General features: G+C 41.7%; 1 protein-coding gene across 1 annotated transcript in view; it reads left to right on the forward strand.

The window, feature by feature from the left end:
• The first annotated feature begins 16,073 nt into the window (after positions 1-16,073).
• The window catches only part of NUFIP2 (nuclear FMR1 interacting protein 2), a 28,786-nt gene continuing 24,810 nt past the window's right edge, over positions 16,074-20,049 (forward strand). The window contains exon 1 of the mRNA XM_075263705.1: positions 16,074-16,407. Within this exon, the coding sequence (XP_075119806.1) occupies positions 16,212-16,407 (196 nt within the window). The 5' untranslated portion in view covers positions 16,074-16,211. The remainder of the gene's footprint in view (positions 16,408-20,049) is intronic.

Genomic DNA, 20,049 nt, shown 5'->3' on the forward strand with positions numbered 1-20,049 from the left:
ATAATAAAAGTCCATGCAAAAGATACATTGAATTTACTAAAGAAATCCTACTAATCCTATTAATATTATAAATGTGAAAGTTTGTGAATTTGGATGTTTATGGGTTTGTGTGTTTGGATGTTTGTTCCTCAATCACACTCGAACGGCTGAATGGATTTCCTAGAAATTTCACACACACCTACATATTGGCCAGGAAGGGGTAATAGGCTACTTTAAAAGTGTCTCACTCACCCCAAAACGCCCATAGAGTTCTATGGGCGAGTCCGTTCAGTGCCGTGAATTCACTGCCTTTGCCGACCTGCTCTATAAATTGAGGACCACGGTTGCGACCCGTCATACCACGGATAAAATATCCGGTGGTGTAAGAGGCCGCACTGAATATAGTGTGTCCGCCAATGGTCCGCAATTGAAAAATGGCTGTGAGTCACTTAGCTTCTCAGTATCCGCACTCATCAATATTCATATTCATGAAATATCAGCTATGTTATATTTGATACGTTCAGCCCTACATCTCTATCACTCTATATATAATTGTGTCTTTTCTTCGGTACCTGAATCATCTACATTTATAAGTTTAGCACAGAATTATTTTAGGGACTGGCGCATAAAGCAATTTCCTAAAGTACTGTATTAGTAATAGTAGCTGTAAAGGTGGAATCTCACTAAAGGAAGTATTTGCTATTAAAATAGTTCTAAATGTGGATTTCCAGTTGCTGGATACTTAGGGAACTTATTGCAACATGTTGCTTTACAGCTATTGCAAAACTACAAGGACCAGCATGCCTTGACAGCTGAATGCTACATTCTGTTAGTTGCATTTCCATAGCGGCTGATGAGCCACAGGTTAGTACCCACTACCTTAGAGGAGCCTGATCCATAGAGCTATAGCTGGCTTTGCTATAAATGCCTGGTTTGTAATATTATTCCATCGCCATAAGTCCTACTGCACTGGCTTAGAATATCAGGGACACAAGTAGATGACATTTCATTATTTATTATACTTACATATCATGAAAACTTCTTTGGTATTTACTTCTCTGGAAAACTACTGAAAGGATAGACTATTTGCAAGTACTTTATGTCTGGCTTTTGAAAATGCTTCTGCTGCTATAGAAACAGGAGACAAATCTTCCCATGCATTATTTGTATGGACAGCGGCACTGCCAGCTTCACCTACATCTGCAACATGAAGCTCTGTTTGTCTACATTAGAACAGCGCGTTCTAGACTGGCATTCTAAACTGCATTATTATGCTAAGTGTTTGTGACTGCTCAGGCCTGAAGTCGCTTATTTAGTAACTTCAGCATCATTTCACAATACCAGCTGCACTTACGTCAGACTCATCTTATACAATGCAAAAACCTACCCTCTATAGGATATTCGTGATGTTCGTAATAGTCTCCTGCTCATAAAAGATTAAACTCTTGAATAAAATGGCACTAAAGATTAACCCCCAAAATACTCAATCCATACTGCATTACTGAGTTGTAGCTAAGTTAGAATTCATTTAGGGCAAAGATTTAGTATGTCTTCTTAACCCGTATCTAAATACCCTGGCCAAGGCCAAGTGCCCTATTGGTACCCTGGGTACTAAGATTCTAGGACACATATGGGTAGTCCTCCCCTAGCTATGTCTTTGATGTAGTATGTAAACCACAAGGTGGTTCAGACAATGCAAAGAGAGCTTACACTCTATAAGGAAGCAGGGATATACTAGAGGTCAGACGGCTTGTTGGTACGTTGGTCCAGCCATCTATTAATAGATCTGCTCCTATAACTGAAGCTGTATGAGCCAGTATCTTTGACTATACAGATAATAAGTGCATGGAGTGCAGAGTAACCTTTAAATGAAGGGGTTAGGTTCTGAGGAATAGAGTAGAAAGCAGTGGCATAACTAAAGTCTTGTGGGCTCCAGTGCAATCTTTAGTCTGGGCTCCCTACTTCATCCCTACAGCGAATTCTTGATAGTGATGGTTATGGGAGCTAAGGAGTTTAATCCACCTTAGTGTGGTTAGGGTAATCTGTGGGTCTCCTTGGTTTATGGGCCAGATGGAAGCTGCAATCTCAATACTGATGCCAGTGCTTATGGGGCCACTAAGGCTCCTGGGCCCCGGTCAGTGCCGCACCTCCCATGAGGCGACCTGAAGCGAGCGCTTCAGGCGGCACTATGCCAGGGCCTCAGGGAGGGCGGCATTTTTGCTAACCTAAGCCAGTCCAGGACAAGCTGTCCTGGACTGGCTTAGCACCGAGCGGTGGTTTGGGGAGGCCACTGGAGCAGCGCTGCTCCGGCAGCCTCCCCTCACGCTCAGGCAGAGAGCAGGCAGTCTCCGGGCCTACTCTCTGCCGGCGAACGGGGCTAAGCCCCGCCCCTTCACTCGACCACTCCCCCAATCCATCCGGCCACGCCCCCGATCCACCGGCCACACCCCCGATCCGCCCCCTCCTCCCGGCAGGGGGGGGGGGCGGCTTTCTGCAGTTAGCTCGGGCGGCGAAAGGGGAAGGATCACCCCTGGCCCCGGTGCGACAGCAGATAGTTTAGGATGAAGAAATGAGTGAGGAAATGTAGAACAATGTGATCAGGTCATGTGATAAGTCTGCCTAATGAGATTTTAGGGAATATTTGAAACTGCTGTACTTGCAGATATCCAGATTCTCCAGGTTAGAGCATTTCAAAGCACCGATGCAGCTCGAGAAAAGTCTTGGAGACAGGAGGCAGAACGGAGAGGATGGTTAGGGCAGTAGACAGGAGGGATGAGATGTAGGGAGGTCAGCCCTATGGATGGATTTGTGGGTGAGTGTGATAATTTTATATTATATTCTGTGATGGATAGGCAACCAGTGCAATGACTGACACAAGGTAGATGCATCTGTGTACCAGTTTGACAGAAAGATCAGTCTGGAGGCTGCATTCAGGACAGATTGTAGAGGGGAGAGATTAGTAAGAGGAAGAATTAGATGAGAATTGCAATTGTCAAGACGAGAGAGAATCAGAGTGACAATGAGAGTTTTGATGTTTCCACAGTGAGAAAAGGCAAATTCTAAAGATGTTTTTAGGTGCAGGTGACAAGAGCGAGCAAGTGTCTATGGGAAGAAGGTGGGATCTGAGTCAAATATAACCCCGAGACACTGGGCATTCTGCCTTGGTTTTATAGTAAGACCACAAGTACAAATGTAGATTTCAGGGTTAGGTCAATTAGTAGATGGAGGGAACACAAGAAATTCATTTTTTGAAAGATTCAGTTTTAGAAAAAGAGAAGACATGATGTTAGAGACAGCGGAGAGAAAGCCACTGGTGTTCTGTAATAGAGCACAGGTGATGTCACGGGATGAGGTATATAGCTGGGTGTTATCAGCATAAAGATGTTGATGGTTTCTCCATTAGGAACTGTGTAGAGAGAGAAGATAAGGAGGCCTAAGACCAAGCCCTGAGGAACCCCAACAGCAAGGAGAAGAGAAGAAGAATTAGCACCAGCGAATGATACACTAAATGAGTGGTCAGAAAGATAGGAAGAAAACCAAGAGAGAGCGGTATCCCTGAGGTCAATAGAGTGGTGCATAGTGAGGAGGACTTGGTGGTCTACAGTGTCAAATGCTGCTGAGAGATCCAGAAGAATAAGTAGTGAATAGTTCCCTTTAGACTTATCAGTTGCCTCTGTATCCATCTGTCTGAATGCCAAGGAGTGGGTTTTCATTATTGGCAGGGAGAAGCTAATATACCTGGTTCTAGTAAAGTATAAGATATAACCTTCTTAGTGTTACTGACATTCTGGCATTTGTTGGTACTCCCATCACCTCTGTGCATGATAAGCCACAGTGGCCTTTACAAAAAAAGAACTTGAAGCAAAAAAAACGATATCCAGGAAATTTCAATGGGACTCCACTGCAGTACCTAGACCTGCTTCTACACATCTAAAGGCAAGTAAGCAGCATATCTCCGAGCTTGTAAGGCCTAATACACAAGATTGGGGATGCAGGCCAAGGCACATCCGATGAGTATAGAGCAGGTTCTATCCTGCTCCATGTTAACATTGTAGAGCAGATCAGAAGTCCCCATAGATATGAATCAGGGAAGGCACTTGGATGTGCCTCTGGGACACTCTGGGAGAGTCAACAAGCTTGCATTACTCTGTAGGTCTATTTGGTTTCCTACCTATAATAAAATACTGGAGATTTATGAAGACCTGCTTATTCAAAGGCAGTCTTAATTTTTCTTGTGACACTCCTCGTCATAAATCTAGCCCATTCTACTGTAGCTTGTAGGCCCCATTTTTGGAAAGTGATGAGGGCAACAGCTGTTAAACTTCTGTCCAAATTAGCATTTAAAAAGTGACAAACTCCCAATTTGGAACTTTTTTTACACTAAAAAATTGGCATGTTCAGATAATAAATGTGCCCTATAGTTTTTGGGAGCATTACTCCCTGTTATAATATAAAACAAACTATAATAATCTAGACATAACAGTAATAAATCAAGCCTTTTGCCACAGTGGTCATACTCGTAGAGACACACTTTAAGCTGGCATATGGGTACATGGGACAACCTCTTTAACCACCAGAAAGGTCTGATAGGTACTGGTTAGGGGCCGAACTACTGCTGTTACAGCTGTAATAGCTTCTATGGAGCCCTGCAACATTAAGGAGCCTGGCTTGGCGACCTACGGCTTTTGTTTTTGTAGTATATTCAGCTTTGCATCCCCATTCACACTAACGCCACTCCGGGAAAACTGGACAGGGAATGGCTTGTCGGCGATCAGCTTTAAAACCCATTCATTTGAATGGATTTTTAAAGGTGACCACCGGTGTCCATATGTGGCCTCTCCACCTGGAAACCTTTTTTTTTTTTTGCATGGACACAAAGTCCTACAAAGCTGACCACCGGCAAGCCGTCCCCTGTCCAGTTTCCCCAGGGGTTTACAACAGAAACTCCAAGATGGATAGCGACGGTAGTGTGAACGCAGCCTAACTTAAAATTTATGATTTTTGGCCTTTTTTTCGGAAATGCTATTTTATAGCGGTCATAAAACAGAACATTTTGGACAGATGATATAAATGTTCCAGCACATCCTGGATTGGTATTATGATACTTCTCACAAGCTCTGTTGCTTTCTCTTTCCAGAGTATATTGCTGACAATGTAACCAGCTCAGAGACATGTGACTTCCTAGGAAGTGTGTGGAATCTGCTCTGCAGAGGACTCTGCTACCTTTTACATGGCCCCACTGTGTAGAAAGTGCAGTCTTGGAAGAGATAATGCTGACGTTGCCATCAGTGGGAGCGCGCCAAGTCATAAGAAGGCTGGGATACAGATTTGCAGAGCTTTGTCTAACCCCATGTAAACAGTAACAAAATGCAATTGGTCCAATTATATTCTGCAATGATTATTGTGTGACTAAAACCTAAAAGATATTGTTATCAAGGAACAGAAATGATTGGTTATTTTGTGACAATTCAGGCAAAACAGATTCACAACTGATGACATATACATAAAATATGCATACAGTACTGATGACATATAGATACAATACACATACAGTACTGATGACATAAGGATACAATACAAATACCGTACAGTACTGATGACATATAGATACAATACACATGCAGTACTGATGACATATAGATACAATACACATACAGTACTGATGACATATGGATACAATACACATACAGTAATGATGACATATAGATACAATACACATACAGCACTAATGACTTAAGTATACAATACACATACAGAACTAATGACATAAGGATACAATACACATACAGTACTAATGACATAAGGATACAATACACATACAGAACTAATGACATAAGGATACAATACACATACAGTACTGATGACATATAGATACAATACACATGCAGTACTGATGACATATAGATACAATACACATACAGTACTGATGACATATGGATACAATACACATACAGTAATGATGACATATAGATACAATACACATACAGCACTAATGACATAAGTATACAATACACATACAGAACTAATGACATAAGGATACAATACACATACAGTACTAATGACATAAGGATACAATACACATACAGAACTAATGACATAAGGATACAATACACATACAGTAATGATGACATAAGGATACAATACAAATACAGTACTGATGACATAAGGATACAATACACATACAGTACTGATGACATAAGGATACAATACACATACAGTACTGATGACATATGGATACAATACACATAAAGTAATGATGACATAAAGATACAATACACATACAGTAATGATGACATAAGGATACAATACACATACAGTACTGATGACATAAGGATACAATACACATACAGTACTGATGACATAAGGATACAATACACATACAGAACTAATGATGTAAGGATACAATACACATAAAGCACTAATGACATAAGGATACAATACACATACAGCACTAATGACATAAGGATACAATACACATACTGTAATGATGACATAAGGATACAATACACATACAGTACTGATGACATAAGGATACAATACACATACAGTACTGATGACATATACGGTAGATACAATACACATACAGTACTGATGACATAAGGATACAATACACATACATTACCGATGACACAAGGATACAATACACATACAGTACTAATGAAGTAAAGATACAATACACATAAAGTACTAATGACATAAGGATACAATACACATACTGTAATGATGACATAAGGATACAATACACATACAGTACTGATGACATATACGGTAGATACAATACACATACAGTAATGATGACATAAGGATACAATACTCATACAGTACTGATGACATAAGGATACAATACACATACATTACTGATGACATAAGGATACAATACACATACAGCACTAATGACATAAGGATACAATACACATACAGTACTGATGACATAAGGATACAATACACATACATTACTGATGACATAAGGATACAATACACATACAGAACTAATGACATAAGGATACAATAAACATACAGTACTGATGACATAAGGATACAATACACATACAGTAATGATGACATAAGGATACAATACACATACAGTACTGATGACATAAGGATACAATACACATACAGTACTGATGACATAAGGATACAATACACATACAGAACTAATGATGTAAGGATACAATACACATACAGTACTAATGACATAAGGATACAATACACATACAGCACTAATGACATAAGGATACAATACACATACTGTAATGATGACATAAGGATACAATACACATACAGTACTGATGACATAAGGATACAATACACATACATTACCGATGACACAAGGATACAATACACATACAGTACTAATGAAGTGAAAATACAATACACATAAAGTACTAATGACATAAGGATACAATACACATACAGTACTGATGACATAAGGATACAATACACATACATTACTGATGACATAAGGATACAATACACATACAGAACTAATGACATAAGGATACAATAAACATACAGTACTGATGACATAAGGATACAATACACATACATTACTGATGACATAAGGATACAATACACATACAGAACTAATGACATAAGGATACAATAAACATACAGTACTGATGACATAAGGATACAATACACATACATTACTGATGACATAAGGATACAATACACATACAGCACTAATGACATAAGGATACAATACACATACAGTACTGATGACATAAGGATACAATACACATACATTACTGATGACATAAGGATACAATACACATACAGCACTAATGACATAAGGATACAATACACATACAGTACTGATGACATAAGGATACAATACACATACATTACTGATGACATAAGGATACAATACAAATACAATACTGATGACATATAGATACAAAATGCATACAGTACTAATGACGTAAGGATACAATACACATACAGTACTGATGACATAGGAATACAACACACATACAGTACTGATGACATATGGATACAATACACATACATTACTGATGACATAAAGATACAATACTCATACAGTACTGATGATATAAGGATACAATACACATACAGTACTGATGACAGGATACAATACACATACAGTACTGATGACATATGGATGCATCTGTATATTGAATATTCCCTGTATATATCTCAATGGGTGTTGTCTTTATAATAGTGCATTGTGAATTTCCCTCCCTTCTGCCTACTGAGGCCACATACACCGCTGGCCAAGATGAGTGTGCATGAGTATAGAGGATGTGTGTGAAGAGGAATAGATGTGCTCATCTATCAGTTAAAGTGTGTCACCAGTCATAGGCCTGGTTCATGTCTGTGTTCAGGTTTCATTTCAGGGAGTCCGCTTGGGTCCCCGAACCGAAACCTATCCACGTAACAAAGTAGTTACCTATGGAAACCCGTGAACCTCATAGACTATAATGGGGTCCATGTGGTTTCCACATGAAAAATGCGGAGAGCAAAGTGCTGTTTACGGAACTTTTCATTTGTATTTCCATTTTGTATTTTTAGACGTCCATAATGTGGAAACCTAAGTAAGCTAAATAGAAGGAATAGCAGTGGATTTGCAATTCTATCAATTCTATGACTAAAAGATAGCATTACAACTTCTAAAAATGTCTCAGGAACTAATACAGCCATGGCAAAAGAAAAAAAAAGCATGTGCTTTACTCGTGTACTGTTTAAGCCCACTGAATCTGGTAAAATCACAGGTACCAATGCCCATCACAGAACCTCAATGGGTCTCTAAAAAATGACATGACAATTATCACAGATCTATTACCTTTCGAGGGGTATGAATACTTTTAGAAGACACTATATCTGTGGTAAGAGGAGTCCTTCAATGTGCCTGGTCTTCTGTTCTAGGAAATAAGTGCTAGAAGTGTTGGCCAATCCTAGCATGTTGTTTGTATACAGAGAATTACTGTTACTTATAGCAAACTGTTATGTCAGTCCAGGTAGCTGCAACGGGGCTAAGGAATAGCAGTAGGGAATCTCGCCCTGCACTACTCCCACTAGCTATCCCGGTCCCTGCCTCACGGGTGTGGGTCGGCTGTACTCAGGCTAAGCCTGACCCCGACAGCTCCTCTCTCACTGATACCGTAGGCCTAGAGGGAAGTGGGAGAAGGAATGCCCTATAAGATCTCTAGGGACTGGAGACTAAAGGGGGTCACCCCTAACGAACAAGTGAAGCTGCTACTGACAGGGACTGACAAGGGTGTGCGCTGACTAACAACACAAGCAGCACACAGGAAAAATGTGGGAAAGGATTCCCCCAAACCAATATGGGAAGGAACCTTACACTAGGAAACAAACACAGGGAAACTGAGTCGAAATCAAAGGATAAGGCAATTCACTCACACAGTCAATTATACACAGAGGGAGGATTGGTGAACACAGAAGGGAAAACACACAAACCAACTCGTTCACCCAAACCTCCCAAAAACCAACCACGGAACTTCCTCTATCCAAGATAACCACCTACTCCTCCTGCTAAGGCCTAGCTCTGTAAAAGCGACACTCAGCACAGAACCATGGGAGGCATGGGTTTAAATACAGAGTAGAGACCACTCCTCCCAGGTGCAAATGGGAGGACAGACTAATCAACCAGGAAATAAAGCTGCCTACCATCAGTGCGCACGTGCAAGTCAGAAGGTGTGCACCAATACCCACGACAGGACAACCCCGCAGCGCCAGGATGCCACCCCAGACACTGCGCAGCCAAAAACTCCCCAGGTAAGAAAAATAGAAAGTAATGAACCTAAATACTCCTAACAGCAAACAATATAAACTGCTTCCTCGGAGGTCAAACAAAGTTTCTGGGTAAGAAGTTGCACTGGAGCTCCATCCAGCTGTTCATACCGGAGTTGTACCATCAAGAACGAAGAGGCATGAAACCCCAAATTTCCAGCTTATGCAACACTTGTATTTTGACCTTGTAAGCCATTATATAATAAAACTAAAATAAATTTGACATAACAAAGTTTCATGGCTGCAGCTAACCCTGTGCTCTTAACTGTATAAGTGTATAATGACCGTAAGATTAGCGGTGAATAGACACTAAAAAGAGCTTACAAATTACCCAGATTCTGTTTCATACTATGTAGTTATTTTGTGGTTTTGTGAAAACTGCAATCTCCTGCTTTGTTCTAAAAATGCAAGTTTGGTGAAGAAGAAGAAGAAGAAGAAGAGTTTGCCTAAAAAAGAATCCTATAAAAAAAAGGGGGTTGTAAAATGAAATGTTATGATTTTCGGCAAATTTGGGAAAGAATGTGCTGGGTGCAGTCGGTCACTCTAGAATTCAGACAATGTACCATATATATATAAAACCCCAAAACTGTTACTATCAGTCTTATTAGGTTTTCTGGACCCCCAGACCATTTTTATGATGACCTATCCTCTCAGATGTTTTGGCAGTCTCAAGACATCGGCAGTATTGTGTCGTATATATGATTTTATTACAATGTGTACTATGTATTTTATAGAATAGATGTTGTATACATAGTTTTTTGTTGTTATCTATATATTATGGTATATGGTGGTGTTGTGTTGTTTATTTAAAAGTATTACATAGTGTATTTTAACAGTATTATGTTGTTTCCAGGATAGTATTATATTTTGTATATAGTTTTATTAGGTTACTGTTGTTTTATTTTGATTATGTAATACTATGATGTATTTAATAGGTTTAAGTAATTAATTAATTATTTAATTGAATTAAGTATAGTTTTACCATGTTGTTTATATGATAGTATTCTGTTGTGTACAGGATAGTATTATGTTGTGTATATTATTTTATTGTTGTTTGTTAGCTTTATTTTGTTGATATAATAATCTAATGTGTTTACTAGAATAGAATTATGGTGTGTATATGATGTTACAAGGTAGTTTATATGATATTATTATGTAGTGTATATGACAGTATAGTGTACAGGATGGTAACCTGTCTATATGATAGTATTATGTAGTGTATATGACAGTAGTGAGTACAGGATAGTATGCCGTCTGTATGATAGCCACGGGAGAATAGACTGTGCCAACACTGCGACCAAGTGGCCCTAGCAGACGAGGCCCATTTCCTGCTACACTGCACCAAATACTCTACCGTCTACTTCCAAAGACTCTGTGCCCAAATCCTTTATTTCACATCTGCAGACAAGAAGAGGAAACTCTACATCCTACTGGGAAGAAATGGAGTCCACTGTGGAGATCGCTGCCCAATATGTGTCCACCTGCCACCAAATGAGGGGAAGATGAGACTCAAAGGACTATTGTACCCCAAATCACCCACCCTACGCCTGCCCATACCCACCACATGCCCATTGTCCACCTGCCACCAAATGAGGAGAACGACGAGACCCCCAAGGACTATAGTACCCCAAAACCATGTATCCTGCATACCAACAGGGATGTGTCCAGGTGGAAGGTGGCTCTGTAATGGTCTGGGCTGTGTTCACATGGTCACTATTGGGCCCCATTGTCCGGGTGCAGGGATCAATGACCGGTGCTTGATACATACAACTTATGGCAGACCATATGCACCCTTTTCTGGTGTTGGAGTTCCCTGATGGGGATGCTGTGTACCAACAGTATAATGCAACATGTCATCGCTAGTTGGTGGCACGGGACTGGCTTAAAGGGGCTTTGTCACCATATTTATGGCCTATGAGCCACACATATGCCTGAATAGCCTTTAAAAAGTTGTGTTGAAATCCCGCGCATGCGCAGTACGGTTGCGAATTTCAATTGACAAATATGGCCCTGGAGCGTGCGCAGTAGTGCTCCGGAGGGAGCGCTACTGCGCACGCATGGGATTTCAACACAACCCGCCAGAAGAAAAGAAGGTGAAGGCGTGGAAGAAAGAGCCCAGGAGGACGTCGCTGGAAGACACCAGAGGAGGGCGTGACCAAAAGATGACATCCAGCAGTGCACGAACCGCCCACCGTGCACGGTAAGTATGATTTGAATATTCATATTTAGGGTCTTAGTTTAAAATGGGGGGACTTTTACAATACGATTAGCGGTGCCTGAATAGCTTTTTTTAAAGGCTATTCAGGCATATGTGTGGCTCATAGGCCATAAATATGGTGATAGAGCCCCTTTAATGAACACACCAGTAACCTCACAACCCTCGATTGGCCTGCCCGCTCGCCCAACCTCAACCACATAGAGCATTTCTGGGATGCTGTGGATACCAGTGTCCGCTCCATGGACCCAGCGACATCTACACAGGACCAATGGTGGGCTGCAGTGCAGACTGAATGGATCAATATCCCTCCAGAACTCTTCCTACACCTTGCGGAGTCCATGCCTCATCTTCTTGCTGCAGTTATCAGGGCTCGCGGAGGGGCGACCCACAATTAATGGCGCATCCGGTACTTTCCCATGACTTTTGGCTACTGAGTGTAGTATTATCCTACTAATATTATAAATGTGAAAGTTTGGATTTTTGTTAGTCAATCACGCAAATACGGCTGAACGGATAACTTTCACATTTATATTATTAGTAGGATACTATATTACACTGCTTCTGCAGCAGCCTTATCTCAGGTCCCAGGGCTGTTATCTCTCTGTGTAAACACACGCTAACCCTCAGTGGTTTTTGTACCTGCATTTGCATATTATCTGATCTGCTCCAGGCAGGGCAGACAAACTGACATGGGCAATCACCTTTAATCCAAATTGGCAGTTCGTCAATTTTAAACATGCCTGGAAAAAGAAAATCTAATATGTCGCAAACAACGAGAGCTATAAAGGTAGCCAGAAGTCACAGAGTTCTCCTCAAGCGGAACTGTGGGGGATCATCGACGCCAACAACACATGCATTATATGGTGTCCCACCGAGTTGCTGAGATGCCAGAACAATTACAGGCACGGTGCGAAGAACAACTTCAGTGCCAGGCCAACTTGAGAGCTGCCGAAACGCCGGAGCAGGTGGATCATCAACGCCAGTAACACGCTCATTATATGGCGTCCCAGCAAGCTGCTGAGATGCCGCAACAATCACGGGCACAGCACGAGGAACAAGTTCAGCAACAGGCCAGCTTGAAAGCTGCCAAAACGTCGGAGCATACGAATCATCAACGCCAACAACATGCTCATTACATGGTGTCCCAGCGAGCTGCTGAGATGCTGGAACAATCACAGGCACAGCACAAGGAACACATTCAGCGACATGCCAGCTTGACAGCTGTCGAAATACCAGAGCAGGTGGATCATCAATACCAACAATACATTCATTGTATGGCGTCCCAGCAAGCTGTTGAGATGCCGGAATAATCACAGGCACGGCGTGAGGAACAAGTTCAGCAGCAGGACAGTTTAAGAGCTGCGAAATGCCGGAGCAGACAAACCATCGACGGCAGCAATTTGCTGAATATAGGTGGATCATCCACTCCAACAACCTGCAGACAAAGTCACGGGCAGAGGCTCGTGTAGCGTATATGACAGTATAGTGTACAAGACAGTATGCAGTGTCTATGACAGTATAGTGTACAGGATAGTATGCAATGTATATGACAGTATAGTGTACAGCATAGTATGCAGTGTATTTGACAGTATAGTGTACAGGATAGTATGCAGTGTCTATGACAGTATAGTGTACAGGATAGTATGCAGTGTATATATGACAGTATAGTGTATAGGATAGTATGCAGTGTATATATGACAGTATAGTGTACAGCATAGTATGCAGCGTATATGACAGTATAGTGTACAGGATAGTATACAGTGTCTATGACAGTATAGTGTACAGTATAGTATGCAGTGTACAGTATATGACAGTATAGTGTACAGCATAGTATGCAGTGTATATGACAATACAGTGTACAGCATAGTATGCAGAGTATAGGACAGTATAGTGTACAGTATAGTATGCAGTGTATAGGACAGTATAGTGTTCAGTATAGTATGCAGTGTATATATGAAAGTATAGTGTACAGCATAGTATGTATGACAATATAGTGTACAGCATAGTATGCAGTGTATAGGACAGTATAGTGTACAGTATAGTATGCAGTGTATATATGACAGTATAGTGTACAGTATAGTATGCAGTGTACATTATATGACAGTATAGTGTACAGCATAGTATGCAGTGTATATGACAATATAGTGTACAGCATAGTATGCAGAGTATAGGACAGTATAGTGTACAGTATAGTATGCAGTGTATATATGACAGTATAGTGCACAGGATAGCATGCAGTGTATATGACAGTATAGTGCACAGGATAGTATGCAGTGTATATGACAGTATAGTGTACAGGATAGTATGCAGTGTATATGACAGTATAGTGTACAGTATAGTATGCAGTGTATATGACAGTATAGTGTACAGTATAGTATGCAGTGTATATATGACAGTATAGTGTACAGGATAGTATGCAGTGTATATGACAGTATAGTGTACAGGATAGTATGCAGTGTATATGACAGTATAGTGTACAGGATAGTATGCAGTGTATATGACAGTATAGTGTACAGCATAGTATGCAGTGTATATGACAGTATAGTGTACAGTATAGTATGCAGTGTATATGACAGTATAGTGTACAGTATAGTATGCAGTGTATATGACAGTATACAGTATAGTATGCAGTGTATATGACAGTATAGTGCACAGGATAGCATGCAGTGTATATGACAGTATAGTGCACAGGATAGTATGCAGTGTATATGACAGTATAGTGTACAGGATAGTATGCAGTGTATATGACAGTATAGTGTACAGTATAGTATGCAGTGTATATGACAGTATAGTGTACAGTATAGTATGCAGTGTATATATGACAGTATAGTGTACAGGATAGTATGCAGTGTATATGACAGTATAGTGTACAGGATAGTATGCAGTGTATATGACAGTATAGTGTACAGGATAGTATGCAGTGTATATGACAGTATAGTGTACAGCATAGTATGCAGTGTATATGACAGTATAGTGTACAGTATAGTATGCAGTGTATATGACAGTATAGTGTACAGTATAGTATGCAGTGTATATGACAGTATACAGTATAGTATGCAGTGTATATGACAGTATAGTGTACAGGATAGTATGCAGTGTATATGTCAGTATAGTGTACAGGATAGTATGCAGTGTACAGTATATGACAGTATAGTGTACAGTATAGTATGCAGTGTATATGACAGTATAGTGTACAGGATAGTATGCAGTGTATATGTCAGTATAGTGTACAGGATAGTATGCAGTGTACAGTATATGACAGTATAGTGTACAGGATAGTATACAGTGTCTATAACAGTATAGTGTACAGCATAGTATGCAGTGTCTATGACAGTATAGTGTACAGGATAGTATACAGTGTCTATGACAGTATAGTGTACAGCATAGTATGCAGTGTATATATGACAGTATAGTGCACAGGATAGTATGCAGTGTACAGTATATGACAGTATAGTGTACAGTATAGTATGCAGTGTATATGTCAGTATAGTGTACAGGATAGTATGCAGTGTACAGTATATGACAGTATAGTGTACAGGATACTATGCAGTGTATATGACAGTATAGTGTACATCATAGTATGCAGTGTATATGACAGTATAGTGTACAGGATAGTATGCAATGTATATGACAGTATAGTGTACAGGATAGTATGCAGTGTATATGACAGTATAGTGTACAGCATAGTATGCAGTGTATATGACAGTATAGTGTACAGTATAGTATGCAGTGTATATGACAGTATAGTGTACAGGATAGTATGCAGTGTATATGTCAGTATAGTGTACAGGATAGTATGCAGTGTACAGTATATGACAGTATAGTGTGTCATCACACTTGGGGGCCATCCATCACAGGCTGTCATCCCGATGAGTGGAGTAGTCCCCTGGCCTGTGCTCCCCCTCCCCTCCTCACAATGTGGCAGCTGTGTGTAGAAAGTGCTGTAGCACACAAGTAGTGAGGGCCATCCATAGTGCTGACGTTGAAGCCCAGCCCTGTGAGGTTGCAGAAGTTGTGCAGCAGGGAGGGAAGCTGTAAGAGGAGGGGGCGAGCAGGGGAGAGCTGGGGGAGGCCGCGCCGAGGCTGTGGGCGGGGAGGACGGGCACTTGGAGACGTCTGATTGCTGGAGAGAGACAGTCAATCGTTTCTAGAAAGTCCCTGAGCCAACCGGCACATCTGCACCCTGACATCCAGAGAGGGCTGTGTGCTCTGCAGCCAGCACAGGGGGAGCCCAGACACTTCAATGGAGGAGCAGCCTGGGCCACAGCCGCACCAGCACCATCTGCACCCACCGGCCTCTGTCCACGGCTCCAGCTACTACTACTACCCGGCCAGCCTGCAGCATGGAGCAGAGGGCAGCGCCAAATACCAGCCAAAGCCGATAAAACATGACCAGAAATACGCCCTACAGCACCAGGAAACACACCAGAAGAAAACAGGTCCGGCTCTGACTGCACGGGGTGTGGGGCCTGTACACTGGGGGGAGGCAGGGTGTGTTGGATAATGTGGGCCATGCTATACGATGTGTACTGGGGCACCCAGGCTTACAGTATGGCGGTGCAGGCGCTGTGGAGGACTTTGGGCATGTGATGGCGACTTATGTGTGGTTTGAGGTTCACGGTTTACGTTCCTTCCCCAATGGAAGTCAATGGAAATTCCACATCCCTATGTGTAAGAATGCCTCCTGGCATGCAGGAACGCAACTCCTTGGTCCATTTACCAGCATTGAGCCAGTGTGGTCCATTCAGCAAAATGGTGGCCTTCGACCGGTGACGAACGCCAGTGTGTAATTGTGTTGCCCATTGGGCGCCAAGGTTGTGGATAATTTCCTTTGACTTCTACGCAGTGTGACCGCCGCGCGACAACGTTGAACCACACAAAAGTTGCTGTCAACTTTGGTGGCTGTCAGGTTATGCCCAGTTGCCTGATGCCAGTCTATGTGCCATAAGACATTGCACAGCACACCTTATATTGGGGTATGGATACATTGTTCCCATTACAGAATAATTCTGTATCTATGGAGCAGTTCACACCTAGAGGCGATTGACATTTGACCATTTGCATTTTTTACTGTGTGTCATGTAAATCATTGAGATTTGTAGATAGATGGATACCAGGGTGTGATCTAGTGCCAGGCATTGGGGTGTGTGCTAATACCTGAGCCCCAGGCTCTGACACGATGTCAGTATTATATTTTTTTATAGCCACTTTGGGGTGCAGGGCGGAGGACACCCCAAATGGAGGAGCACTGGTGCCTTATTGTACTTGCCTGGCTATATTTTGCTACTGGTTCCTCTCCTGGGTGGTGTATGTAGTTATGTAAAGCCGCTCAGGACCGGCTGCTTGCTGCAGGGGGTTAATTGAATTCTCCAAGCCGGCTATGTGCATTCTCCTCCCCTTCCAGTCAGCTGCTTGATATGGCCTAGTGTCAGCAGCCAGAGCCGGGGACTCGCCTAAAAGCTTTGTGTCTAGATAGAATGGGGTCAACTGCAGCGTGGGCTCCCAGTCTGTAGATATTGACGGTGATACTAGTAACGTGTATGAGTGACCCTCACATCTGCCGTCATATCCTCTGTATCAGAGAAAACAAGTTCTCTTAGATGAATCTTCTAGAATATGGCAGCATGGCCCTGGTGCCTACATTATATAAGTGGACGGTTATCCTATAAGGGATGTTCCCACAGGTCGGAGAACCTGCTGTGTTATAGAAGTGAGCTCGTATTCTGCAGACTGGGGTAGGTTTCTATCAATGTAAAAGGAGAAGTGTTTAATATAACACCTGAAAATCATCAATTATTATTACAATATGTGTAAAGCATTGTGCAATATGATGGCGCTATATAAAGAAGCAAAAATAAATTCAATATATATGTAGGGCATAAGGGCGCACATTTAGGTTTTGCTGATGCCCTTTTTGAAGGCAAAACCAGATGTGGGTCACGAGGGCGCTGCTTCTATTCACTATGGGCAGCTCTGCTGTTTGTGTCAATTAAATTTATTGAATATTACTTGGTAAGTTGTTGTCAGCCACATGGTTTTATAGGTAAGGGCTCGTTCACATCTGCGCCCGGTCTCCGTTCTGCAGGTTTCCGCTTCCTGCACAAAACAGAGGCAGGAGACAGAAACCTGCAGGACTCTTTCTCACCCATTCATTTGAATGGGTTTGAAAGCTGTCCGGCCGTGAGCAGCGGTAAGCGTTTTATGCTCTCCGCCGTGAAACCGTTTTTTTTTAAATCCGGACACAGTCGGACATGGAGTACTCTGAGTCCGGTTTAAAAAAAAAAAAAAAAAAGTTTTTGCGGCGGAGAGCATAAAACGCTCACCGCCGCTCACGCTGGACCCGGTCTGTGGTTTCTGTCCTTCTTAGAAGTGTAGAAGCCGGAAACCACAGAACGGAGACCCGAACGCAGGTGTGAACCTAGCTTAAAGCTGCATAACTATTGAGTCTGTGGAATTGGTAGGCCAACGCTCTGACCCCGACCCTTTATTTTTCTACAACCCGATTCCATCTCCTTTACTGACTGACAACTATGGTCAGAGAGAATCAGTAAAAATCCTATAATTCATGACAAACGAGTGATTACTATGAAGTAAATATATAACACGCTAATTATACAATTTTAATTATTGTATAATTAAGGTAACTTTTATCCAACTCCACTCAAATCCGGCCCCAACTACAACTCTGGCTCCAAGTTCACAGCCCTGAAAACAGAACAAGCAATAATCAGTAAATCTTACTTAAAACACCGGTTACATGTCCTAGTGTGCTACTGGTGCTATATCTTGTTGGAGAAGCATGAAGGGTGCTTTTCTTTTTGTAACCCTGTCCTGGTTTTGGCTTCAAGAACTTAATTCAATAACCTTAAAGGGGTTGTCTGGGGAGTTAAAATTACCTTATTCATTTGGCATATTCTTTATGATGGACCCCCTGGGTCGCTTCTAATCTCACCTGTGCTATGTGGGGGAGGGGGGGGGAACCGTGACTACTATAGTCGCATGACTTGGAGGTCAGAACGAAGATGAACCCCTAGGCCCATCATGAAGAATCCACTGGATGTTTTAAGGGTAAATTTAACTCCCTGGACAACCCCTTTAATGCGTCTAATAAGGGATAAGACACATTGTGGCTCTCTGTTAGCAGCACTACGATTTTGCAGGTTTACCCACTAAACTGTCTGATAACCAATAATTAGTAATCAATAAATCTTTAAGTGAAAACATTGGTGACACATCATGTGTCTTCTGACACCGATTCATCTGCGGCTCCAGACACCCCACTATTTACGGCCCATTTATGTGGAAAAAAACAGAAATCCGTGTCGGATTTCTGTATCCAATTCCTCATTATTTCCTAATGTCTAAACAGTTTCTAATATTGTTTTGGGTCTTAATTAAAAGGGTTTACTAGTATTGATCTGTTGATGACTTATCCTTAAAATAGGTAATCAATATCTGATTCGTGGGGGTCCAACACCCGGGTCCCCCATAGATCAATTGTTATATCAGTTGGCAGTGTTTCGGTCAACACTGCAGCTTCTTCACTGAATACCAAGCCCGGTGCTGTTTCACAGTTCACCTTTTAGTGGAATGGGACTGAGCAGAAGTATCTGGTGATTGATAAACATGATGTCATCTGTAAAGGGAAGAGGCCACAATGCATGCAGCTGATCTATGGGGGTCCCTGATGTCAGACTCCCACCGATCTTGTATACTTCTAACTTCTGCTAATTCCACCCATGGCTATGGGAAAAATAAAAAAAAAGACACAGCAAAATCTGAAACAAAAATTTATCAAGGGCCATGCTGTCCTGAAATTGCGGCATGTAGACATTACCAGGGGCCGGACTGTCCCGGAAGTGCCCAAAATTACACGATGGTTGATAAATCTAGAAGTTTAATAGTCCTGTCCTGAAATGTTCCTCCATTGGAGTGATGGCTGCAATTTTTGTGATTCTCACTTTGCGACTTTTTTTATGCCAGAATTCTATAGTACACGGCTTGATAAATTCCCGCCATTGGGTGGATACGCTAGGAAAACTTCTGGCACATGCTGGATCTGCCGAAAGTATCTAAAGGAC

Source organism: Leptodactylus fuscus, chromosome 2 (genome assembly GCF_031893055.1).
Source record: "Leptodactylus fuscus isolate aLepFus1 chromosome 2, aLepFus1.hap2, whole genome shotgun sequence".
Taxonomy (NCBI): domain Eukaryota; kingdom Metazoa; phylum Chordata; class Amphibia; order Anura; family Leptodactylidae; genus Leptodactylus; species Leptodactylus fuscus.